The sequence below is a fragment of the Brachionichthys hirsutus genome, chromosome 10, assembly GCF_040956055.1.
Source record: "Brachionichthys hirsutus isolate HB-005 chromosome 10, CSIRO-AGI_Bhir_v1, whole genome shotgun sequence".
Lineage (NCBI taxonomy): Eukaryota > Metazoa > Chordata > Actinopteri > Lophiiformes > Brachionichthyidae > Brachionichthys > Brachionichthys hirsutus.
In genome coordinates this window covers 11,245,663-11,270,995 of record NC_090906.1, presented here as the reverse complement: position 1 = coordinate 11,270,995, position 25,333 = coordinate 11,245,663, and the positions used below count along the sequence as shown (strand labels likewise).

Sequence of the window (25,333 nt, the reverse complement as noted above, 5' to 3'; positions counted from 1 at the left end):
TTGGAAGAGGTCTGTGATGGAATTGGTTCAGTGTCACACTTGGATGCCAGGTTATCACACAACTTCCTGCCCCGCAGACTCCATTCAATTTCATTCTATTGTCCTTACCGCTGTGAACCTGTTTCCGCCGTCCCTGGGTGCAGCTTTCCATTCCCCGCCGCGCCGCCGAGGAAGAAATTCAAGGTTAATTCGGTTCATATTTTTTTTTTGTTATAAGCTGCACGTGGTCTTTGTGTGGCAGCACAATGCTGCTCCATTTAATTTCGCCTCCCTCCTCTATTACCTACATACAGAGAAGTGAGCACATAAAGCGTGAACATTTGAGTGCACGAAAAGCTCCGGCAGCTTTGCTACCCGACGCTGATAAACAGTGCAATCTGCGAGAGCGAGTAAATGAGAAAGAAATCTAAGGAACGCGCCACAATGGGATCCAGCGATTGGTCAGAACTGAGAGGCATGCATTTGTGAATACACACACATTGAAAGGGTTTGACCTCTTCTTTGGGACTGTGTGTAAAGCTCGCAATGAAACTGGGACACATTAGTGCCCGGCTAACTTTAGGTCGCTCCATTATTCACTGCCTCATCATCGCTGAACCGTTATGATAGCCTCGCATACTCGGCTGCACCCGTCTGATCGGGGACGCCGCACCTTTTTGCTTTTATTCCTTTCCTCCCAAGTCCCGTGTTTTTTTACAAGAAGGTTGGTAAACTGTCAAGTATTTATACCAATTAGGAGGTAAATAATGGAAGAACTATAATGGCTGCTCTGGACAGCTCTTTAAAAAATGTACAAAAGGTTTTTGCTGAAAAGGGTTGAATCATATTTACTGCTTCAACAAATTAATTACAGTCAAATCAGCTCATTATCATCAAAATGCTTTTTCCCAAATAGCTCTGAAAATAAAAACTGTCACTGATTCTTTTTTTTTTGGTCATTCATAGTGATATTAAAGCCGTCGTGCATATCCTGCTTTTTTCTAATATTTACCTGTTGATAAACTGTTTCGATGCCACCCCTTTACTGTCCCACCAGGATGCACATGACTTTGAGGCTTCTGACTCCTTCCACAGACTCTTGGTGTCAGACTCTTTCATCCCTCTGCCTGGCGTTCCCTGGATTAAACCACCGGACCATGTAAAACCTCAGCTGAAATGAATCCATAACGCTGCTTCATGTTTTCCCTGCCTTAATTGAAAGTTTGCCTCAGACCGTAGACCTCGTTGTTCGGCGTTATTCATCCCGTACAGTATGCAGTATCGCATACTGCGTTGCCTTGCAAAGAGTACTCCAATTAAGGTGTCTACATCACCCATAATGCAAAGCAACTGACAGCAGTGTGGTTGGAGATTTTGCTGTAATGCCAGTAGCAGCTAATGTGGGCTTAAGCTTTATGTGTAATGGCTCGAAGGCAATTACTTCACGCTGATCAAACTCTCTGGAGCCACATTTTGAACACAGGAGCTGGAAACAGACCAGAGTCCCAGACCCCCCCCCCCCCCCCCCTCTGTAAATGCATGTGGTTTGGTTTCATCCCGCTCACATTTGAAGGATAAAATCAGTTCTTCTCTTGTTAGAGGCTGGCGGAGATCCAATCATCTCGAGCTGCAGCTTATCTGATCCAGACGCCTGGAGCGGACCGGCCGGATCGATACTCTTATAGCCCGATCGATAGAGTACAGCCTTCACCTTGCTTACCTGATACTTTTTAGACAATGCAGCTCGTATTTCATTTCTGTATTGATTACCTTTGCGTTACGTCGGCTTTTGCTATTCATTCTGGGTTTTTGGAGTTTTCTTTGAATGCCATCACTTCAGAGCAGAAGGGAAGTGAGCCAGTCCATGACTGCGTCTTTTGCGGTCGCGCCACAAAAGTCAATGGTAGTTTGATAAAGACGGTCGTTAAAGTGTCATTAGGCAGTCAGCCTTGCGACTCGGGGGGGCCTCTGCAGATTAAACATGGGGTCAATCTGATAGCAGGGAGGGCTGGGAAAAGAGTTTGGATGCACAAGGCTGAGAGACAAACTCTCAATTTCTCCTCCAGGCAGTCAATCCCAAATTCCCCTGAGAACAGGGACTGGGCCTCTTCATCCCTGCTCACAATCCCGTGCTGCCCACACAAGCCATCGATCTGATACTCGGCTACATAGCTCCGCTCATGTAAGCGCTGTTGCGTCCCTACCGTGAAGCTCCTGCCCTTGAAAGCAGGAAAACGGACATCGGCTGAAATTGACGCGGCTTAATAAAAGGCACGTTTGTTGTGTTTTCTAGTGGGCTCGTTCACCTTCATAAATTCAAGCTTTTCCAGTAACCCGGACTCTCCAAAGCTAAAACAACTATGACACCTGGAATTGTAATGGAGATCCAGCCATCACTCAGAATGACTAAGCACCGTTGACCGCCTGTAGCACAGTCGATAACTGCTTGGCAGCGCGGACTAGGAGACTTGACTCAATTTGTAGAAGCGAGCCTCTCTCTGGCTGCATGGGCTCCGAGGATAGAGAGAACGCTGATCTCAGCAGCAGGAGGGGGGGCTGGAGTTTCAAAATGAGGACTGAGGGGAGACATGAACCATGTTTCTGTCTGAGCTTTTATTGTTACATTAAAAAGTCAGTCTTTGACTTTTAAAACTATGAAAGTCCCAATTTAATTTTAAATATGTATTGTAGAACTCAGGGTGACAAATCCAGAGTCCTTGTCCAAATGGAGGGACTTCTGCACTAATGGATTATCTAAATGCAGCAGGACCTCTTCTGCCCCCAAGTGGACAAGCCAAGATGATCTCTAAATGAAGCCCGTGTGTTGAAACAGCAAGAGAGAACACACTTGCTTTTTTCCTGACCTCTGACCTCTGTCTCTCTGCAGTGTTCATCATGGCTACTGGCCTGCTGGTGTATCCCTTCGGCCTGAACTCTTCGCTGGTGAGGTCCTTCTGCGGGGACTCTGACATCTACTACGCCGGCGAGTGCCAGATCGGTTGGGGCTACATGCTGGCGATTGTTGGAGTCATGCTCACCGTCTTCTTGCCATTTTTTGCCAAATATGCACCAAAGGAGCAGCTGTCCCCCACCCCTTTACCCACGCTGTTATAGTGCATCGCTATCGGATTATTCTTTTCACCATGTTGGCACGGCGATACACCCGCATCCCGGTTTTTAGAGGTGACGCTGTTTGGGAAGCCGCTCTCAGCGGCAGCAGACAGAAGCTGAGAGCCAACAGCAAACACTGTCTTTGTGCGTCTGTGATGTAATTAATTCAGTTTAGATTTGAATTTAATATTGTCTTCTTGTTAGGTCTGGATATGATGCAGTCAGAAAATGCTCAGACAGTTGAAGTCAATTATCAAGATGAAGAAAATAATTATCTGTTTTTCTTCGTTTTGCGTGTGTGTGTGTAAGAACTCTTATGTATAAAACATTCCAAAGCAGCCTGGTAGTCGGCTGCAGGAGAAGAGAAGCATGAGGCTATGTGGGGGGGGGACGGGACATGATATTCAGAAACAGGCATGATGAAGCGGAAATGCTTTGAGCAGAAGAACTGTCCACGTGGTCTTGAATGAACAGATCCGGCATCTGCGGTTTCAAAATGGATCACTGAACAGTGAACTCGGACACGTTGAGGGATTTTTGCTCTCTGTCTTGTGACCGGGCATCGAACCTGCTAAGGACCTTTTGTTAACCCCCCCCCAAAAATTGTTGTGTGATGTATTGTAAATGGCTTGTTAAAACACAAGCAGTTGTTTTCTGTCAACAAATCACAATACAAGACACTAATTCAGGAAGAAAAAAATAGCAAAAAGCAGAGCGATGTGGGACGTTTGTCTGAAATGCATGATGGGATGGGCTTTGTTAATGGTAGAACAATTGATCTAGATTTTAAATGTGATAAGACCAACTTGTGCCTTTTAACATAATGAAGACAAGTGTTTAACACAATAATCAGGTTATCATCTTTTTTCTGCTGAAAAACTGTGGATCCTGTTGTGTGATGCGTTTTTTTTTTTTTTTTTTTTACTCTATATTTCCACCTCACAGAAGTCGAGGTTTTCTCTGCAGTTTAACTTCATTAATTTGAGAAGCTGTTCTGGAGGATAAAAAGATGATATCTTCTAATCCAGGGGGGGTAATGGAAGGGAGAAATACAGTGTGATTGGGTCCAATCAGGCCCCGAGACATCCCTGCCAATTAACTAGAAGAGGAAACTTGAACTGCGTTATTAAAAGGTGGTGACATGCAGCGAACAGATTAATTCCTGCCGTCCTCGTCTTGTGTGGTTTAGAAATTAAGTGGTTAAGAGCTGTACAAATTGAACTTTGGTCATCCTTGCTGAGCTAACATATTATTCACATTAAGTGTAAAATATGACCTTTAAATAATTAGATCTTCAAATAAGATAATGTGTTGCTGTGGGCTTTTGTTTTTTTGTCGAACCATTCCCGTCATGTTCCAAGAACAAAATGTCTGCTTCTCCACTAACTGATTCTGTACACTGCCAAACTTCTTCAAGGTCGACTCTGTTTTCTAGTTGCTGTTTCTGTGCGTATTAGTGTTAAATAATGGGTTGAATTTTGTAACGGGTTCATCTTTAAATACCCCCCCCCCCCCAAATTTGGGTCCCCATAACGACATGTCCTGACATACAGAAAATGACTGTAATTATGTTTCCCCCGTTTGAGAAGTCAGGAGGGAAGTGTTGGAATTGTGTTGGACCTCCTACTGTGCTTGACTGAGTGAATGACTATCCTGACTGCACTGGACCTATCCCCCCCCCCCCCCCCCCCCTCCGTTGGACCATTATGTATAAAGTCTCAGCACTGTTTTGGTAGAGTAGAATTGTTTTTCTCCATTGTGATGTTTGACTGTAAATAAACTAACTGTACTTGATATCACATAATTATTATTATTATTATTATTATTATTATTGTTAACTCCCCTGTTTCTCAAAGATATATTTTGAAATATTACCTTGTTGTGTTTGCTTTACCTGAATTAACCTCTAAATAATGATTGCTGTTCTGTGAATTTTCTTTGGAATAAAAACATTTCAGAACTTACAGATGGAGAGGTCCAATGAAACGTCACATGTTTATTATGGAAATGAATATAACATTAGCTGTGCTGGAACAAGTGAACATTTAAAGCTCAATACGGGGCAGTTTGGTTTTATACTGTAAAAGAACACCACCCATAAAGCCAAAGAACAGCATCATGAAACATGAATTGATTACTGTTTAATGTTTGACTGCTGAAACTCATTCTCAGATCTCACTGAGTGATTTTACGAGCGCTCTCATTTCCGCATTGCAGACCTTCACAGTTTCCTGGACGTTCCTCATCGCTGAGGGCAGGCCGGGCCTGATGGACACACACATCAGGACATCTCTGCTGCGGTCGTAGTTTCCCACACAGCGGTGAACTTGACCTCGGATGAGACGGGGAAGTTCCTGTTCCTGTTAGTCAAGAGGCACAAATTAAATTTAAGTATAACTCCAGGGCTATTCTTTGCTTCACCATTTACTCTTTGTTACACATGTGTTACACATGTGTAACAAAGAGTAAAAAACCTGATGGATGATTTTTGAAAATAACTGAAATGTCTGAAAGACACATTAATTCAGATTTTTATCGACTCACGTTTTCATAATAGACACACTGCACCGCTTCCTTTCCATCTCTCATGAGGAAATTCTTTGCTCCATGTTGACCCAGTGTGACTGCGGAGTCCAGAGTACCTGAGGGAAGACGTCCACCCATCAGAATAATGGTGTTTAAAAAAAAACTGCACGCAACAGAGACCAAAGAGAGTCCTGATCAACTCACCAAATATCTCAAATAAGTATGGAACTTTGTCTTTAAACTGGCTCCAGTGTCTCATGCCGTGAATCACTGCAGTCAGGATCCTCAGTGAGTAATCAATGGCTGGCTTTGTTGGAGATGCTTCCTGATGAGCACAAATATAGAGGCTGCAATGATCACTAAAGTATATTGTATTTGATTTGGTTTTTTTCCAGTTGTCTACCTGTTTTTGAGTTTGATGTACAGCCTCAGGTTGATTTGTGCTCCTCTTTCTTTCCACAGGTGATTTCTGGTGCCCAAAAGTGTTGGTAAAGTTCCAGGAGTTGTTTTGAGACTGTGCTACAGGAGCGGGGAGCCTGTTGGGTGGTGGGACCGGAGCTAGCGGGGCTCTGGGCTGCTGGGAATACTCGGGAGTGGGACTGGGTGCTCTGTAAAATGGCTGCTGGCTTCCCTGAAAGAACGCACTCTGGGCCGTGCGCTTGCTTTGTGCATGCTCACCGCTGCAGGGGGGGCGATGTTCACTCTGTCTGGAGTTCAAACTGGATTCCTGTTTTCTCATTGAGTTGCTGGGCTGAACCATCTTAGAGCTACAAAAAACAAAAATCACAAACGCCAAACCTACCTATTTACACATTTTGAACTAAAACCAAACTGACCGTGTGTCTCACTGAGTTTTCAAACCTTTTAATTTACGACACTTGATTTTGTTTCTGTTGTTTTTAAACATAGTCTTTGTTAGGCTTTGACAAATGGTTCCAGCCACTGATCTTTATGCTCCTCTAATGGTCAGAGTGTGAGTAAAACATACCCTGTGCCTCCAGCTTTATATGGGTGTGGTATTGGTGAATAGCTTCTCGTTGCAGGGGCGGGTCCTGGAGCAGGTCTGCTGCTGTTATACTGCTGGGGTGGGGTCGATGGTGGGATCCCTGGGCTGTTCCACAGGTGACTTTGGGAAGCACCAGAGGCTGAGCCTGAGGCCTGGTAACATCCGTAGGTACCTGAGAAGAGGCGCATTCCAAGGTGACAAATTCACAACAGATTCCATTGCCTATAGCCGTGAATGGAAAAGTTAAATCATTGAGATAAACCTGAGCTGGAGCCTGCCGAGTATTCGCTGAGGCTGAATAATTCATTGTCAGAGGGGGTAGATGTAAAAGGAATTCTGTTTCGTTTCTTCTGGTTGAAGGGCGGCACCGGTAGGACGCCTGGTGGAGACAGGAAATACATGCACATGTCAGGGGAGTAGACAAAAAATACTACTTGTAGATGATATACTTTTGTAATTCTGACTTTGTTGAGTGGAGCATTGTTGCTGATATTAGTTCCCTATGGGATTATTAACTCTTTGAGTGCCATTCACTCTGTTTTCCTGATGAAAGAAGATACTTTAATCTTTAATTCGGTACGTTCGGCGTTTGCATCGTCTCAGTAAAGAATATTCTCTAGGGGCTTGCTGAATCGGGGGAAATGCTCGAAAACGGGGGCACTCGGCATATGGCTGAGTTGAAAATGGCTGGCACTCAATGAGTTAAAGTATTCTGATTCTGATTCTATCAATATTATGCTTAATTAACTTTTCCTTTAGACCAAATATACCACATTTTAAAAAGCTAAACACTAAGATATTTGAAGTATAACTAAATATTAACTGACTCTTTAAAACGCATGACAATCGCAGACTGGAACAAGAACAACCAGCATATACATAATATCGATAAATAAATAAGAGAATCTGATTGTGATGTGTACCGTATATATATATGCGTGCGTGTGCGTGTGTGTGTGTGTGTGTACTCACCTGCTGGTCTGGCGGGTCGGCTGTCCTGTTTCCTCATTGCTGTTACTCAGAAAAATAAGCAAATCCAGGTTCCAAAACGGACCATATAAATGAAGGGTGTTCGTGACACGCTTGGGTCTAAAACAGGGAGAGGACAGAAGTTAACCATAAATAGCACATTGTTTCATTTTGCTGTCCTCCGTGCTGGTCTGCTGTAACCTAGCTAGGAAGCTAGGCTAACAAGCTAGCGGTAAATAAATTGACAATAGACTCTTATCTAGCTAGTTAGATGCCCTGAGTTAACTCAGTTTATAAAGTACAACTACAAACTGTTTTCTACTTTTACTGACCCACACAAGTTTCCGTGAACATTAATAAATAAATAATATAAACTATTTTGTTGTTGTTTAAAGTTAGCACAAATTGCAACCTATGACGCAGTTCAGTACCTTGGAAAGCGACACGCGCGCAATCTTGCTGTGACGTGTGTTGCATTCACTGTCTTTTTTACAGAATCGGATTTAAGAGTTATCCCGTCAAAACCACAAAGTGAGATTATTGGGACACAAGTTGTGATAAGTATCATCTTATAAATACCGGTACATGTATTTGTCTTTGGCTGAGAAGCTGTACTTTATAAGAACATATTAATTCCCTGTCCACTTTCAGTCCGTCAAAGTAAGTCTGGATTTTTTTTTACAAATGAAAAGTCAAAACTGCAGAAAAAGCTCTGGATTGTCGAGTCTTAATATACTGTTTTATCCACTACAAATTATGATGAGGTAATTTTTAAAAACATTCCTTCTCCTCCACTCTCAAGCCTTTGCATTCAGCTCACCATTTTGCACTGAGATTCATTACTGAGGAAGGTTTTAGAATACATCAATATTTACTACATGGGGAAATTGCTGAGTCGATGCTGAGAGTGGGAAACTTGCTTGAAGGGACTTTACCCCACATAAATATAACATCCTGCAAAATAACTAGATGTATTATTTTTAGTTTATTATTTTAAATGTATTTAGATCTCCCTCTCCAGGCATAGAAATATCATGTTTGTTCCTTTTAATCACTTTCAATCTGTTTTAAAAGGCATAGAGGTGTGAATGTTGGCGTTTTATTTCAGGACACTATTACAAAAGACAGCTCGGTCTAAACAGCCTCCCCTGTTTAAACTCCAGACGACGAAATGTAATAGTTTACTAGGATTTGTGCCTTGATGTGACTGGAGTGCACAGACAAGCATTAATTTATTGATCCATTATGAGTGAAACGGTAGATTATAGTTGCATAATATATAAAACAAACAGATTATGGCGATCAGAGGCTTACAAGTCAACCCTTCTTATATTATTAGAAGCAGAAGTTATTGTCGCAGTAAGAGAACGTCGTGCTTTACACTTGTGTACACTAGGTGGCGGTATGTAGCTCCAATCGTTTCGGTCCGCCAGTATATTGAAGAGAGAGGAAGAAGAGTAAATCGAGCTCATATTAGTTTCTGGAAGGAACCTCATGCTTGCACCATGGAGAAAGTGAGTGTCCTGTAACGCTCTTCGTACTGAATATTTATTATCGCTCTCCTTAAGGAATGGCGAGTATACGTCGGAGTTAATTTTAAGTCTCTTTACAACTGTGGTTCGGAGATTGGTTGAGTTAGCTGCCTATTTGTAATTGATTTGTAACATTCAGCTAACGCTAGCTAGCTTCGTAATCGTTAATCCGTTTGCAACCTATCTGGTTAGGCTTGATAATGTGAACCAATCCAAATATTTTTTTGTCAAGGCTGGTCTGCTTTGTGGTAAAAGCGTTCATTAAAGTCCAGACTTGGCTATGTTGGGGCTAATTTCCAAAAAGGTGTAGCTAGCTGCTAAGCTACGTTAAATGACTTAGAATGTCGTTTGTTTCATAATTTAAAGTATTCTATCGAAGTTCGCCACCATTAAAACCTTTATGCGTGTTTCTCTGCGTCCACAAATCAATGGCAAGAAGCCCCCCCCACCCCCCCAGTAGCTCGCTAACTTGACTCCTGTTAGCATGTCGCCGTTTAGCAATCCGTCTTACTCGACATGTGGACGCTCCCATTCATCAGGGTTATGGTCAATAAAAACTCAATCTTTTTTATTTATTTATTAAATGCTGTTCCATGAGATTGACCTGCGGACAGGCATGTGAGCGTTTTTGGGGCGAGGATGAATGACGTCCTCGGTAGCCTGATCTCAGACCCGAGGATCGTTCCAGATGCACCGGACGCTTCTGTCGTGGCTCCTGCTGCTTCCTGTGCTGTAATTCTGTCATTTTACTCTTCAGCCATCGATAAACTGCGACCGATAAATTAATGTTGCTATTGATCATGTTGTCCCGGGAGCACTTGTATTATGTTTTATTGTGCTGAGGCCCGGGTTTCCCAGTCGCAGCTCACCTCGTGGATCAAGATAATCAAATTAATGCCACCGATTTGTTTGTCAGCGTTAAAACTGGTCATATTTTTAGATTAACTGGTGAAATATACATTACTTGTCTTTATACAAACGGCTTTGTCCAAAACGTTTGGGTACATGTCATTTTAAACTTTCGCTTATTGGCAAATCGTATATTTTTTGGCACACTGTTGCTCGAAATCAGTCTACAGACTCAGGATGGTATATTTCTGCATCCTCCATTTCAGAGGTTCTTGTTTTGTTTTGTTGTTTTTAAGATCAGATTAGATCTTGCGACATGCAAAAGAAAGCCTTTGTTGCTTACTAACACACATTTTTCTTGGCCTTGAATAATAATTATCAACCTTTATGATTTAAATCACTTGAAATCTCAAAAACCTTTTCATTCTCACTCGCTTCTCCAGTCTGAACAGGAAGTCAGGTAACTGTGTCGTTAACCAGGTTGACCTACATGTATGAAAATGCTGTGCAAACTGTTTATCGCTCTAGATTAGAATAACCAAGCAACCAGACGCAGCTTTGACCTCGGCAAGAGGGCGTGGCTTTGTTGGAACTGACGTTGTACAAAAATCGAGCCACCTTTGATGGATTCAGACTTTCCTATGAAGCCCACCGAGATTATGGATCTACCTCCACACATTGAAGAGGGATGAGTGATGCCTGCTGCACCTGTCTGACATGAACAGCTGAGAGGTTGTCGGTTTGTCAGAGCAGCTGTGCTAGAAGTCTTCTCTATTTTCAGTTCTACATTGCGTATCTAATATTTTTTTTGCTTGGGATGGTGACGGATTTAAATAAAATTGTCGTTCTTGTCTTTCGGTTCTTACTTTTATGACCGGCTCTTCCTGTCTCGCAGGTTTCAGCATTGAAAGACCAGGGCAACAAGGCGCTGAGCACCGGAAATATCGATGAGGCCGTACGTTGCTACACCGAAGCGTTGACCCTTGACCCTTCAAACCACGTCCTGTTCAGTAATCGTTCCGCAGCCCACGCCAAGAAAGGCAGCTATGAAAATGCTCTTCAGGATGCCTGCCAGACCATCAAGATCAAGCCTGACTGGGGCAAGGTGGGCTACATTTTAGTCTTCCATTGTTACGGCGTCGAGCTGTTTCTGAAATTGAGAAAGATTTACCGTTTTGATTGTACAGGGCTACTCGCGTAAAGCTGCGGCGTTGGAGTTTCTTGGCCGGTTGGAGGATGCTAAAGCTACTTACCATGAGGGACTCCAGCAAGATCCAAATAATCAGCAGCTAAAGGAGGGTTTGCAGAACACCGAGGCCAAGCTTGCAGGCAGGAACTGCTGATTTCTTTTTTTGTTATTGCTACTGCAGAGAAATATTGTTCTGTTGGAATGTCAATGGGGGGATTTAGACGCTGCTGCTGAAAGGTCACTATGATTAATATTTGGGTGGTTGAGTTTTAATAGAAGAGTAGGTCTTCCATCTTAGTTCGGGATCTTGCGTTTGTTTAAACGGTACATCAAGAGGTCACAGAGGGAACTGCACGACAGGCGAGCACGGCGAGCTCTTCTTTACGTCGTCCTGAAATATTCTAATGAATTTTCCGTTCACCAGACAAATCCATGATGAATCCCTTCGCCATGCCCAACCTGTACCAGAAACTGGAGAATGACCCTCGGACCCGTGAGCTGTTGTCAGATCCCAGCTACAGAGAACTGCTGGAGCAGCTGCGAAAGAAACCGTCAGAACTTGGCGCGTACGTGCGTTTTCATGATTTTCATGTCGTTTGCTCGTGTTCGCCTGCCATGGAGGATCTGAACTAGTCACATCAGGAGAAAGTTGAGCAGTGAGAACATGTATATCATGAACAGAAAATGTATAGTTAAACTAATTGCTTTATTTAAATAATACAGAAAATGTGCCCGATTCAAATATATTAGTTTATTTTAATTTGTTGGCCATAAGTTGTCCCCCCCCCCCACCAGTTGTTTTTTGACTGTTTTCAGGAAGCTGCGGGACGATCGGGTGATGACCACACTCTCTGTCCTGCTCGGACTGAACCTTTCCGAGATGGATGAAGACGAGGAGCCCACTCCTCCTCCTCCCCGCAAACCCAAAGAGGCTCAGCCCCCTCCTCCCAAAGAGGAACACCTCCCTGAAAACAAGAAGAAGGTAAAATCAGTTTGTCAATCCTCCGTTTGGGCGTTTCTGATGAACCCCGACTTTGGGTTCTTCATTACTGTTTTTTTCTTTTTTCGTTGTTGAACAGGCCTTGAAGGAAAAGGAACTTGGGAATGCTGCATACAAGAACAAGGATTTTGAACAGGCACTGAAACATTATGAAGAGGCACTAAAACATGACCCCACCAACATGACCTACATATCCAACCAAGCAGGTACATGTTTGAAGTAAATCACTTATTTCCTGTCGGTCTGTTTGAATTGGGATCTGTGAGGCTTTATCATCGACCACAACTAAATCAACGTGGAGGAAAATGTGATGTGAACTTCCAATGTCGTTTAGTGAAACTCTGAAAGCTCCAAAGTATTCAACCAGCCGTCTGATTTTCTGTTGACACCGTATCAACTCGAATGTGAAGGATGGGACTCTCTTGTGTTTTCTCCTCAGCCGTGTACTTTGAGAAGGGAGAATTTGAGAAGTGTCGAGAGCTTTGCGAGAAGGCCATTGATGTTGGCAGAGAGAACCGAGAGGACTACAGGCAAATAGCAAAGTGTGTATTTTTATTTTTATTCAAATCTTTCGCTGAGTAAATGAATCCGCTCTATACATCAGGATGGAAGAGAGGATTTGTATTATGTATGTTTTACAGAACAAGTTTTGCAGCCAAAGAATAGATTTACTTTAATCCAGCTGGAAACTCTCTTAGCATATTGACAAGAGAAGCCACTAGGTGGCAGTGTTTCTCAGAAATAATTCTTCTCATTACCTCAAGAGAACAGCTCCCTCATTTGGAGTCTGGAAATGTTGGATCCTTGCGTCATGAAGTAACGACGTGTTCCTCTGCACCCCTTTTTATAGGGCTTTGGCTAGGATTGGCAACTCGTACTCCAAGCAGGAGAAATACAAGGAAGCAATTCAGAACTACAACAAGAGTTTGACTGAACACCGTACTCCTGAAGTCTTGAAGAAGTGTCAGCAGGTGCTATATGAGCTGATGATGTTGTTAATGAACAGTCGACGTTTGAAGGATGTGTATCCGAAAGTAGATGCTTTGCTCACGCCTTGGCACTGTGATCGGTCCTACAGGCAGAGAAGATACTGAAGGAGCAGGAGAAATTAGCTTACATCGACCCCGACTTGGCTCTAGAAGAGAAGAGCAAGGGCAATGATGCCTTCCAGAAGGGTAGGTGCAAACGTTTAATACTCTGGTTTTAAACCAGTGTCATTTAATCGTTCCTTTTTAAGAGCTTTTACAAAGACGAGCGCCTCCTTTCCCTCCGGTAGGAGATTATCCTTTAGCGATGAAGCATTACAGCGAAGCCATCAAGAGAAACCCCCACGATGCCAAACTGTTCAGTAACAGAGCTGCCTGCTACACCAAGCTGTTGGAGTTCCAGCTTGCCTTGAGGGTATGGCACATCTTCAGCGTATTCCCCTGCACCCTTAATGAGATTATATCTAGTTTTTTTTTACGTTTGTAATCTTTTTTTGGTTTTGTTAGGATTGTGAAGCGTGCATCAGCCTTGAGCCCGCGTTCAGTAAGTTGGGGGGGGGGGAAGGGGCATTGATGATTGTTGTTTGTTTGGCATGAAAGTTTGATCTTGACTTCACCCCTAATGGAAACGCTTCTCTCTGCAGTTAAAGGCTACACACGTAAAGGAGCTGCTCTGGAGGCCATGAAAGATTTTACCAAAGCTATGGATGCGTACCAGAAGGCCATGGAGCTTGACTCTTCCTCAAAGGTCTTTTATAGCACAGTTCAGAAATTGTATAATAATGATACCATAAAATCTCTAGATTCCGATGAGATGTGTCTTATTGGTTTGTAAAGTCGTCGATGCCCTGTTACCTGTTAATGGTAGCATCAAGACTGCTCAGAAATCGTTTGCCTTTCCCCACGTCCAGGAAGCCACAGAAGGCTTGCAGCGCTGTCTGATCAGTCAGACCACACGGAATGACACCCCCGAGGAGGTGAAGCAACGGGCCATGTGTGATCCTGAGGTGCAGCAGATCATGAGTGACCCGGCCATGCGCATGATCCTTGAGCAGATGCAAAAGGACCCTCAGGCGCTTAGCGAGTAAGTTCGTCAGCCTTCGTGCCGCTTGTCCCTGCTACGATTCGATTATGTTTGATTTCTCCTGACTTGTTTTTTTTGTCTTTGATCCTCAGCCACTTAAAGAATCCGGTTATTGCTCAGAAGATACAGAAACTCATTGACGTCGGACTGATAGCCATTCGTTGACGTCAGCCGAGCTCCAAGTCTGAGGAAAACGCAAAGATAACTGTGGAATTCCTCCAAAATATTATATTCTCTTTCTTGCCTTCAAGTTCTAAATGATGTTGTCCTCAGTCTCACTTGAGACTTGTGTCTGGTATGTTTTTTTTTTTTATTGGGGGTTAGAACTTTTACATGGCTATTTGAGAACCTATGTTGTGTATCATCAATATTTAGGGCCCAAGAAAACATCTTGGGCACAGCTAAAAAATAAATAAACGGATGAATACAGTTCACCGGGAAGCTCATTGTTTTAAAGGCCAAATCCATCCTGAAGCATTTCACATCTTTGTCATGGTTTCACTAAATGGAACAAAAAGAAATTCTACACCTAAAATCAAAATTTAAATTGGTCATTCGATTCGCTTGCTCTCGTTAAGGCTTGACTAAACGTGGTTGAGTTTCCCTCAGTGCCTCCACTCTTCCTCATCTTCATCGCCGCAGGCTAAGCCTCTCCTAATGAGACATTCTCGTATTTCTAACTCTTATAAGAATGTTTGATTTTTGCACAAACATTTCAAACTAGTTGTTGCTGTCTTGCTGGATGATGTTTGTGGGACCCTTCATACACGTCTAGCTTCACCCTTGATTTATGGAGTTACACAAGTTGTTACTCAATTCCCTCCAAGTCTGAGGCTTTATTGTGCGTGATTTGGAAGCGATCCTTAATACTGCATCAAACAAAGCTCGTCTAGCAATCAAGGCTGCCATGTTTCTATTCGTGGTGGTCAAATGTAGAAAACTGAAGAGAAATTAGTTGCCGGTTGTATCATAAAATTTAAACTGCTGGCAACGGGCATGTTAATTCAAGTCAAAGTAGGTAGTTTGTGCTGGCCGCTATAATTATGGTTTCTCCCAACCTGAAATAAAAGATCTGCTGCACAAAATGTGATATCTGGTTTTGCTTGAGTATTTCAATGTAATATCGTGATAGAGGGTGGATTTACCCTCCTAAGATGTTGGTTAATATCGGCAATTTCCCTTCATGATGCGTCGCTTTCTAATTTGGGAGGAAACCCCGGTGCCTGTCGCTGGCTGCCTGTAGCTGCTGGTTGCCTTACAGGTGTTGTGTGTATCAAGGTAACCTGATCAAAACTCTCGTAGCAGCAGACAGAATGGTGGTCAATATTGCTATTGGTCATGGAGCAATATTAAAATTCTTCTATCAGAAATTCTGTCTCATGCAACACGGCATAAATTTGGGTTCTGTCTTTTTTTTTTTTTGCACTCAGTCGTTATAATCTGAAACTGCTGGTAACAAATGGGGGAGATACAGATCACTTTTGATTGTAAAAAATTCCTGTGAAATTCATAGTTTGAAGCCAGCTATGTTATGGACTCTGCAGCTGTAGATAATTAGAATTTTGTACAATTTGTTTACTATACATTACCGTATAATCCCACTTGAAACTGTCAAATCAACTTTCCTTGAGGTCCCGAGAGATTTAGCTCCGCCCACTTCCAAGGATCACGTGACTGACCGTCGCCCAGGTTGTGTCGAAAGCATCCTGTTATTAGCGGCTAGCTAGACGCCTTTAAAACGACGAAAGAGATGTAAATATTATTTTTTTTTAGAACGAGTGTATCAATATCTTGGCTGTCGTGGAGAGCAAGAAGACATGGAACGAGCCACGCCGGTCTGTTAGCTGATATCTGAAGAGGCCAGCGTAGCTAATGTGAACCAAACATTAGCGTTAGCAAAGAATTCAAACTTTGACGGCTAGCTCCATCGGTTTCAGCTAGCTAGGTAGCATGTCTTCCTGTTGTAGCAGCTACAACACTAGCTTAGCATTGTCTGTGTGATCGCACTCTCGGCGTGTTACGTATACTCTGATTTAAAATCAGTTCTGGTGTTATTTACTACATAACCCGAGTTCACTTGGGAATAATGTCTACTGAAAGGCGGCTAATGCTAACGGTAGCCACTTGAACTTCTTTGTAACACTTTCTCAAAATCTAGCATTTAATCATCTGTGTCGTTCAACTTGAATTGCTAAACGTGTAGTGTAATATCTTGACATCAAGCATTGTTTTGCTGCCCAGCTCGTTTACAAACAGTGTGTAGTCTAAGTTTGAGTTATGCCTGGGGACGCATCTGATAGTAGCGATGACTCTGATGCCACAACAAACGAGAAGCCCTGCACCGTCAAGCATCAGATCACCAACGGTAAGTCAAACGCACCTGTAATTACGTGCGCGTTACGCGCACGTGATGACGAGGAAACACGCTGGAGTCGTCAATATTTACATCCACTGAGGAGGACGCGATGCTGTTGTTTGTTTAGTCTTCTATTTGTTACTCGGTAGATTCATTAACAATTGAAGTGGTTGGACGTGGGATTTGTTTTCACGTCATCAGTGCAAGATGGAGCTCGACATTTTTGCTCGTGTTTAAACACTTTGATTTTGATGAGACAAAACTATGTGACAGATACACATCAAACTGGGTGAAGCCGTGCCGTGTATTTGAATAAATACTCTCTGTAGGCAGTGCAGTTTCCCCTGGCCATTTAATTGTATTGGTATCGGATGTGTCGCAAACATCTATCAGAAATGAGCCTTGTGGATGGACGTTAGACGTTGCTAAGTTGTATGATCTGGGTTTTGATTGGAGCAGACATCATTCCTGTGAGCTGCAGTGCAGTAGCTGCTGCACGTCAACCTTAAAAGCAATGATGAATGAATACGCATTCACGTTACCGTAGAATCGGACCTGTATAGTACTGTGTATCTATATTCTTTGTGTTGCTAGCTAACCTCACGGGCCACACTGAACGGGTTGGCATGGAGAACTTTGAACTGCTCAAAGTCTTGGGCACTGGAGGTAAGTTTCTCCATAAAGCATGAAATAAGTAAAAAAAAAACAAAAAAACATGCAGTTTTTGAAGCTGAAGAAAACCTCACAATGACCATATCAAAATGAGAAAGTAGAGAAGATGTACTTCCCCAATGGAGAAGAATAATATGTTTTGGGTAATGCATGATTATTTTTCAGAGAAGGTAAAGTGCCCCTGATGGTTTGATTGATGTAGTGATGCATATTTCTTTAGTCATGTTCTGATTTGCAATGAGTACTATCTGAACACGTTCACACTGGAGGTAATTGATTTTACTGAATGCAATAATCTTGTTTTTTTATTTTTTTTTTAGCTTATGGAAAAGTGTTTTTGGTCAGGAAGAACACCGGCCATGATGTGGGCCAGCTCTATGCTATGAAGGTGAGACTATTAATCTGAAGTATTGAACTAAACTCGACTGGTTGCAAAATGTTTCATGTGAACGATGATCAGAGTTTGCTTTTATTGCATATTCAAATGCGTTTGTAATGCTAGCGCAGCACCGATGTTCTACGAGTCTGATTTGAAGGTAGCAGGGACGACGTGACGTCTGCTCAGCAGTTTGTCCACTAATTGGACGGTTCGTTGTTTGAGGGCGATGATGACGTATGAAAAGACACATGCTAAGATTCTGTTTTAATGTGTGTGAATGATGGACATTTTATTTTTATCGTTCATTACCTCAGGTGCTAAAGAAAGCAGCGATAGTTCAAAAGGCAAAGACGACGGAACACACTCGCACCGAGAGGCAGGTGCTGGAGCACATCCGCCAGTCTCCCTTCCTGGTCACTCTGCACTACGCCTTCCAGACGCAGAGCAAGCTCCATCTCATCCTGGGTGAGCGATCGCACACGGCGACCGCACACGCTGAGCTGCTGTCTCCTTGGCGTTGAGATGCTGAATAGATGTTTTCTTTATTTACCGGTATGTTTGTGTCTGTCTGTCTGTCTGTCTGTCTTAAGGCGGGACATTTGACTGAAACTGACATTTAGAAACTCTCACCGGTTTAATCTTGCTTATGCTGATTAATTAAATTGTCACTTTATCCAATGTGTTGTGTACTCCTGGAGCGACCCCCCCCCCCCAGTGGTGTGAGTCCATTCATCACAAAGCATCAAAATCAGAAAGAAAAACAGACTTAAAGTGAAAGAGGAAATAGAATATTGTCCGTCTTTTGGGCACATTTCGGTGGTTAAATAAAAAAGCACTATATAAAATAGATAATTATCATCAAAATAATTACGTTTGAAATCACTCTGGTATGAATCTGAAGTCGGCTCGCCCAGCCCTAGTCTGTTGGCGTTAATTGAGGGGTGTACGTGTTTGTGTAATATTCGTGTTCAGTCCATTGAAGCCCCCTGTGTACTTGTGTGTGAGTGCAGACTACGTTAGCGGCGGTGAGATGTTCACTCATTTGTACCAGCGGGATCACTTCCCCGAGGAGGCCGTGCGGATATATATCGGGGAAATCATCCTGGCTCTGGAGCACCTGCACAAGGTGGGCGTCGCTTCCTTCATGCTCTGGAACTTACGGCGTATCTCCTCACTGACCCTGCCTCTTGGTTTATGTGCAGCTTGGGATTGTGTACCGAGACATAAAATTGGAAAACATTCTTCTAGACAGCGATGGACATGTGGTGTTGACAGATTTCGGGCTTAGTAAGGAGTTTCTGGAAGAGGAGGTATGTAAATTAATAAAAATAAAAACACTTGTTCTGTGCTAACACAGAACAAGCTGTAATCACGACAGGGCTTTGTGCTTGTATATAACGCTAGCTCTACTATTATATATCCCCTCGTTACAGAAGGAGAGGACCTACTCGTTCTGCGGCACCATTGAGTACATGGCACCTGAGATCATCAGGGGGAAGTCAGGGCATGGAAAGGTAAACATGTGCCTCTAAGCGCAGATGTTCAGCAGTCGTAGCATTTTGGTGACGTCATCACGTTCAGGTCAGACTTGAATTGTGTTGTTTCAGCTAAAGACTAATGACTTGGATGTTTTAAAGCTCGTCTTCTCCTTCAGTCTGTAGATTGGTGGAGCCTCGGCATCCTGATGTTTGAGCTTCTGACCGGAGCGTCGCCTTTCACTCTGGAGGGAGAGAGGAACTCGCAGAGCGAGGTGTCGAAGTGAGTCCGACGCGTAAAGCGACCGCTTAAGCCCTCGAAACTTCAAAGCTGCTGTGTTGTCGTGTGTGAGAGTGCTTTGTGTGATGTCATTATCCGTCGCTCTCTTCCGTCGTCCTCCTTTCAGACGCATTTTGCGCTGCGATCCTCCGTTTCCCTCCATGATCGGATCCACTGCTCAGGACCTGCTGAAGAAGCTGCTGGTGAAAGATCCCCATAGGAGGCTGGGTTCTGGACCAAGAGGGTCTGAAGACATCAAAGCACATTCCTTCTTCAAGGTCTCTCTCAACCCAAGAAGCCTTCCCCCCCCCCACGTGCCTTCTCATTCCTTCGTAACGCGGCTTCTACCCGTTTCCTAACAGGGCCTGAACTGGGCTGAGCTGGCCCAGAAGAAGGTGCCGAGTCCATTCAAGCCGGAGCTGAAGAGCGAGCTGGACGTGGGGAACTTTGCTGAGGAGTTCACCGGGATGGATCCCGTCTACTCTCCGGCAAGCACCCCCCCGAGCACTGGTCGCCTGTTCAAGGTCGGTTCGATGTTGTTTAATAATGTCTCCAGTTTGTCCGTATATCTAGCCAGGTTTTTTTTTTTTTTTTTTAATAAAAAGCAGACGCCCCCCCCCCCCCCCAAGTCCACTAAAGTACCTTGCACCACTCTTTTCTCAGGGCTACTCTTTCATTGCACCCTCCATCCTGTTCAACAAGAACGCGGTCATGGGAGACTTCGTCGAGTCGCAGGCTTGTGCCGATCGACCGGGGCCGGCGTCCGTTCAACGGAGCGCCCTGTTAGAGGTACGGGTCAGTTTTGTTTTGTAGACATTAGTTATTTGGATACTCATTTTTCTCTATGTCATAATGAGCGATGCAGATTGAGCGAAATCTTCCTTTGACAGACGTATAGAGACTCAGCGGTGTTTCTCATCTCTTCCTCCTTAAAGACGAGTAAATTCAATGCTGACATTAACCGATATTACTGTTATAACGTCGCTTTCGAGAAGTCAAGTCTTTGGTCACCGTTTCTCCGTTGTGCTATCAGATATGTCCAAGCAATAACTATACAATAATCTCTTCTCTTCATTAATCCAGGCCTCTTTCTCTATAGCTTTCCAAGCCCTCCCCACAATGGCTCCTCTAATTCAGATTTATACACCGCTGAAAGTCTCACCCTGTCGCACGCAGGAAAACGACAACTCATGTCATCCCGTCTTTGTTCAGGAGTCCCAGTTTTTCCACCACTATGAGCTGTGCCTCAGAGGACCGCCCCTCGGCGAGGGGAGCTTCTCCGTGTGCAGGAAATGCGTACACAAGCAAAGCGACCACGAGTACGCCGTGAAGATCGTCAGCCGCAGGTCAGTCGAGGTCGGATGCATCGGGATGCAATCATTTAATACTCAGACGTAAAGCGATTGGCGTGTTTCCCCTCCCATCTATGTTGAGGTTTGATACTTTGGGAAGTAGCTCTTATGTATCTCAGTACGCTTAATACTATCCCTGAACCTTTGATAGCGAGTTTCAGAATGTTCTTGCTCGATATGAATCCTTTTTTTATTTTAATTTTTAACTGTTAGAATGGAGGCAAACACGCAGCGAGAGATTGCTGCCCTGAGGCAATGCGAGGCTCATCCAAACATCGTCAAGCTGCACGAAGTCTATACCGATCAGGTAGGCCGGAGGAAACCCGCGAAGAATGCTCAATTTCTGACAAATAAACACGACAAATAACGGATATTTGATCCGCTCTCTCAAGGACGGTAAGCAATGTGCAGCAACAAATCTATGAAATAAATAAAGTCTTGTATTTGTATCTCTGTTAGTACCACACATACTTGGTGATGGAGCTTCTCCGAGGTGGGGAGTTGCTGGAAAGGATCAAGAGGAAGAAACTCTTCGGCGAGGCGGAGGCCAGTCAGCTGCTGCAGAGCCTGGTCTCGGCCGTCGGCTTCATGCACGAGGCTGGAGTCGTTCACAGAGACCTCAAACCAGAGGTAGGCGGTTTTCTCATGACGTGATTCGTTCTTGAATTGAGGTGGGATTCAACTAACGACTCCTTCATTTATTTGAGCAGCTGTGAATGACGGGCGGCGACCAGAAGCACACGATAAACTTTAAGCTCTGCTTAAAGGTGTTTCACTGACATACCTGCTGTAATTTTAATCAATATTTAAATGCTGATCTAAACCCATTTACGGCTTTGGAAGTGTTTGACTGAAACAGCTGCCACAGTCGCTAGCTAATGAATCATGATGCTCTGCATCACACTTTAATGTCTAATCTAGCTCTCGCCAAAATATCAGCATCTAATTTTCAAGGGCCTTTAAGGGAATAAAGTTTAATGTATTTGACCTTTGCAATCACCTTCACAAGCGAAGCAGGCAACAAATGCAGAGTGTTTGGTCGGCGTTGCCCTTCAAGCAGAAGAAGAAGCGAGATTGATCCCGGATTCCTTTTGTTTACCTTGCAGAACGTGCTGTTTGCAGACGACGGCGAGGAGTCCGTGCTTAAAGTAATAGACTTTGGCTTTGCCCGCCTCTGCCCTGCAGGCAGCGCCCCCCTGCAGACTCCCTGCTTCACGCTGCAGTACGCGGCCCCCGAACTCTTTGAGAGGGCAGGATATGATAAAGCCTGCGACCTCTGGAGTCTCGGCGTCATCCTGGTGATTAACCTAAAACGGTCCATTCTGTCAGACGGCGAGGCCGTAAGTGAAGTACTAACGCCTCTCCCTCGCCCTCTCCCCCTCTCTCTCTTTTAATCAGTACACCATGCTGTCAGGTCAGGTGCCGTTTCAGAGTGAGCAGCGTGGGATGACCTCGTCGTACGCCGCTGACATCATGCAAAAGATAAAAGAAGGTGATTTCTCGTTGGAAGGGGAGGCGTGGAAGGGCGTGTCCGAGGATGCCAAAGAGCTTGTTAAAGGTACGTAATGATGCACGTTTTCTTAACGGCCGCATTCCATACAGCTGCACTTGCTTTGTTTCTGTGTCCTTTTATCCTCTTGTCTGTGTTTCTTTGTGATCAAAGGCCTGCTGACTGTCGATCCAGAAAGGCGTCTCAAACTCTCAGATCTTAAAGAGAACGGCTGGCTGAAGGGCGGGGCGTCCATGTCCACCACGCCTTTGTGCACCCCAGATGTGCTGGAGTCTAGCGGGCCTACTGTCCGCACCTACGTCAACGCCACCTACAAGGTTTGTGGACAACTCGTCTCCTAGAATAGATGTCGGCGCTTTGGGTTCATCACGTCCGCCTCCTCCTTGCTTCGTCTCTCCTCCAGGCGTTCAACCGCGGCAAAAGGGAAGGCTTCTTCCTGAAAAGTGTCGACAACGCTCCCCTTGCCAAGCGGCGAAAGCTCAAGATGACAAGCACGGGCGTAGAAACCAGATGGAGTTCATCCTCTTCCTCTTCCTCCTCCTCCTCCTCCACTTCCTCCTCTGCCTCTGCGACAGCATCCAAAAGCCAGCCAAAGCAAACTGTGACACCAAAGCAGAGCCAGCCTCAACGGGCAGGGGGGAGAGGGAGAACGACGTCCTCCAGTGGTGAGAGAGTTCCAGATTGATCAAATAGACGAACGGAGATCGGTGTAGGTTTTTCGTTCAGCGTTCAGGAAGGAGTGGAACTCGTATTTTTAGAGCAAAGCGGCATCGGTCACCACATTCTTCCCAAAGGAAGCATTTTTCCCTTTAGTAGATGCTGTAGGAAAGGACTGAGCCTTGGGAAAGAAAAGAGAAAACCCACCGTATTATGGTGATACTAAAATTTAAAGAGACACTTTCCTATTTTCACTCTGAGCAACAAACGGTGCCTGACTTTGTAGGAAAAAAGGGAAAAAGGAGCCATACATGAGCAGAAGCCATATAAACAGCGAAGGGGAAAAATGAATTGCACATAGAAAATAGAAATTCGGCATAGAAATTAGCAAGTTTAGTATTTAGTTGTCGTGTTTTGTTCACTGTTGTTAAACGCAAAAAAAAAGAGGAAATCATTAGATTTGTGAATTTAAAAAAAAAAGGTTTTTCCTCATTTTTGTTTGCACTTTTCCCAGGGAATGTAAATGATCAAGTTGTAAAAGAAAAAGCTAATTCCAGGAAAGTACCGATTGCAACGGAAAAATGCATTTTTGGTACATTATAACCTTCGAGACCGCAAAGTATGAATCGTTCTGTCGTGCGAGCGAGTCTTCTCTCTCGCCTCCAGTACGCTACCGACTCTACAGATTCCAGGCAACACAACGTTGGAGCGCGAGATCATTTTAGGGACGGCTCATCGTGAAGCGGTTACAGTACGGCAGTGTCCGGCAGAAAGTCACAGAAGCTGCGATGGAAAGATTTCTTGCCATTCTCGCTGTAAATTACCTGCGTTATTGTCCAGAAGCCTTTTAGCATGCTAATCTGTTAATGAACTATAAGGACTAAGGAACTGCCACCCTGAGTGTTCTAATGCTCGAGTGCGGCTTGAATGTTTGCACTAAGACGGGAGCAGAAATCCATTCTGGTTGTTTGTGTGCGAGCTTCGCCTCAGGCAGGCGTGTGAATTTTGATACGGTATTACAGTCCCTCCGTCGGGCCGGAGACGTTTGCAGCCGCCTCAAATCCAGCCCGAGTTGATGCGGTGAGAATCTATTCACCGCTCATTCACGCCCGGCGCCTCGACCTCTGGTCACCGCGATGCATTTGTACTGATCAAATTCTGTTACAGGCTCAAATGCTTAATAACTTTTATACGGTTCTTACGACGGCGACCTGTTGTGTGTATATATACTCCGGCTTGTACATACTAGCGCAGAAAAGCAGCGATTTCCTCATTTGGCAGCTGCTTTTACGGTTCTCGCTGGTCTGATGTTGGTATTCTGATGTTTTTAATGGGCTTTTCCTTTTTTTACGTGTTGCACAGGACGGATCAGTTAAACACATTTCAGCTTTATAGGTGCTTTCACTGATATTTATTACATGTAATTGATTTTAATGTTGTGGTAATGGGATTGATGATTAAATTGGCTCTTATGTACCAGCACTCTGTGTGTGTGTGTGTGTGTGTGTGTGTGTGTGCGTGCGTGTGTGTGTGTGTGTGAGAACATGAGTGGTGCTGGGAGGTTGGTTTTACTGCATTTTCTACACCAGATGAAGCATTATCGTAAGTTGAAATGGAATTATTTTCTTGACATGTGCTGCCTTTGTCTTTTAAAGGTGACTGGTTGTTAGTGTTTGAATGTTTAAATGTAGACTTCAGAAACTGTGCTTTTATTGGTGCTTTTCTTGTCTGCGTTTTGGAGCATTACTATCTTCCTGAGATGCACTTGTCGCTGATGTCGTAACTGGGAATTTATCTTTTTCACCAATTTTTGGTTTGGTGTAAAATAAACATTACCTTTCAAGTAGATTGTTGCTGGTTTAATCATTTTGACTTGTAATTGTTTCCAAAATGCGAATCAGATTTCTGATTTAAAATTGAGCATTTCATGATTATAGCAGACCACAAATTGAGGTTGGCTACAGTAAACCCAAAGATAAAGTTTGCAATCCATCAGCCACCGGTGTCTCTAATTTTGAGTTTAAAGGCCGTTGGGTGGATTTCTGAGTGTTAGAAAAGCTTCTCGGGTTATGAAAGTCTCATCTTTAGACATCACTGATTAAACAGCAGCCATTATGCTATGATTAAAAGCCCATTTATAAAGGGTTGGGTTACGCTTCTCCCAATTATTAGAGTATTAGAGTCAAAACAGAAGGGGACAACATGGCCGCTCTAATGACGCAAGACCATCGTTGTCGAAGACAAGGACTTCAACATGCTAATTTTTCAGTGGGTGTAAAATCTGTTTAGTCGCTCACACTTGCTAATTATCAGCAGAGACAAAGGACAGCTGACCCTGAGGGGACGTCATTAGATCTCAGTATCTGAAAAGGCTTTAAGGTCTGTCCTGATCTATCAGTCCAAAATGTCACCACTCCATCC

The 25,333-nt window shown here is 43.9% G+C and overlaps 3 protein-coding genes across 3 annotated transcripts; 2 read left to right on the top strand and 1 right to left on the bottom strand.

The window, feature by feature from the left end:
- Positions 1–5,258: 5,258 nt before the first annotated feature.
- Positions 5,259–7,631, bottom strand: LOC137900834 (spermatogenesis-associated protein 22). The gene is made up of 7 exons (XM_068744979.1): positions 7,595–7,631; positions 6,885–7,001; positions 6,605–6,794; positions 6,020–6,383; positions 5,821–5,941; positions 5,635–5,732; positions 5,259–5,450 (listed from the first exon to the last, which is right to left on the bottom strand). Exons 1-7 carry the CDS (start codon positions 7,629–7,631, stop codon positions 5,259–5,261), a joined length of 1,119 nt encoding a protein of 372 aa, XP_068601080.1.
- Positions 7,632–9,086: 1,455 nt separating this feature from the next.
- Positions 9,087–14,665, top strand: stip1 (stress-induced phosphoprotein 1). Its single transcript, XM_068744406.1, has 14 exons — positions 9,087–9,105; positions 10,868–11,077; positions 11,160–11,301; positions 11,586–11,727; positions 11,978–12,143; positions 12,241–12,367; positions 12,601–12,703; positions 13,012–13,132; positions 13,240–13,336; positions 13,438–13,562; positions 13,655–13,691; positions 13,792–13,895; positions 14,059–14,231; positions 14,324–14,665. Exons 1-14 carry the CDS (start codon positions 9,097–9,099, stop codon positions 14,394–14,396), a joined length of 1,629 nt encoding a protein of 542 aa, XP_068600507.1. The 5' UTR covers positions 9,087–9,096; the 3' UTR covers positions 14,397–14,665.
- A 1,843-nt stretch (positions 14,666–16,508) lies between these two features.
- Positions 16,509–22,940, top strand: rps6ka4 (ribosomal protein S6 kinase, polypeptide 4). The gene is made up of 18 exons (XM_068744385.1): positions 16,509–16,596; positions 17,182–17,253; positions 17,580–17,647; positions 17,953–18,103; positions 18,649–18,764; positions 18,841–18,948; positions 19,072–19,152; positions 19,293–19,396; positions 19,521–19,671; positions 19,756–19,917; positions 20,057–20,182; positions 20,606–20,739; positions 20,959–21,052; positions 21,205–21,375; positions 21,852–22,043; positions 22,144–22,303; positions 22,409–22,572; positions 22,659–22,940. The coding sequence occupies exons 1-18, from the start codon at positions 16,509–16,511 to the stop codon at positions 22,938–22,940; spliced, it is 2,424 nt and encodes an 807-aa protein (XP_068600486.1).
- The last annotated feature ends 2,393 nt before the right edge of the window (positions 22,941–25,333 follow it).

What these genes read in the sequence shown, in the direction of transcription:
- LOC137900834 (XM_068744979.1), bottom strand. Translation starts at nt 7,631, where the DNA reads ATGAGGAAACAGGACAGCCGACCCGCCAGACCAGCAG. An exon ending in CCGACCCGCCAGACCAGCAG is followed by an intron (nt 7,002 to 7,594) that starts GTGAGTACACAC and finishes TGTCTCCACCAG; the next exon opens with GCGTCCTACCGGTGCCGCCC. An exon ending in ATACTTATTTGAGATATTTG is followed by an intron (nt 5,733 to 5,820) that starts GTGAGTTGATCA and finishes GTCTTCCCTCAG; the next exon opens with GTACTCTGGACTCCGCAGTC.
- stip1 (XM_068744406.1), top strand. An exon ending in TCAAGCCTGACTGGGGCAAG is followed by an intron (nt 11,078 to 11,159) that starts GTGGGCTACATT and finishes TTGATTGTACAG; the next exon opens with GGCTACTCGCGTAAAGCTGC. An exon ending in CTACATATCCAACCAAGCAG is followed by an intron (nt 12,368 to 12,600) that starts GTACATGTTTGA and finishes TTTTCTCCTCAG; the next exon opens with CCGTGTACTTTGAGAAGGGA.
- rps6ka4 (XM_068744385.1), top strand. Translation starts at nt 16,509, where the DNA reads ATGCCTGGGGACGCATCTGATAGTAGCGATGACTCTGATGCCACAACA. An exon ending in CAAAGTCTTGGGCACTGGAG is followed by an intron (nt 17,254 to 17,579) that starts GTAAGTTTCTCC and finishes TTTTTTTTTTAG; the next exon opens with CTTATGGAAAAGTGTTTTTG. An exon ending in CTCTGGAGCACCTGCACAAG is followed by an intron (nt 18,765 to 18,840) that starts GTGGGCGTCGCT and finishes GTTTATGTGCAG; the next exon opens with CTTGGGATTGTGTACCGAGA.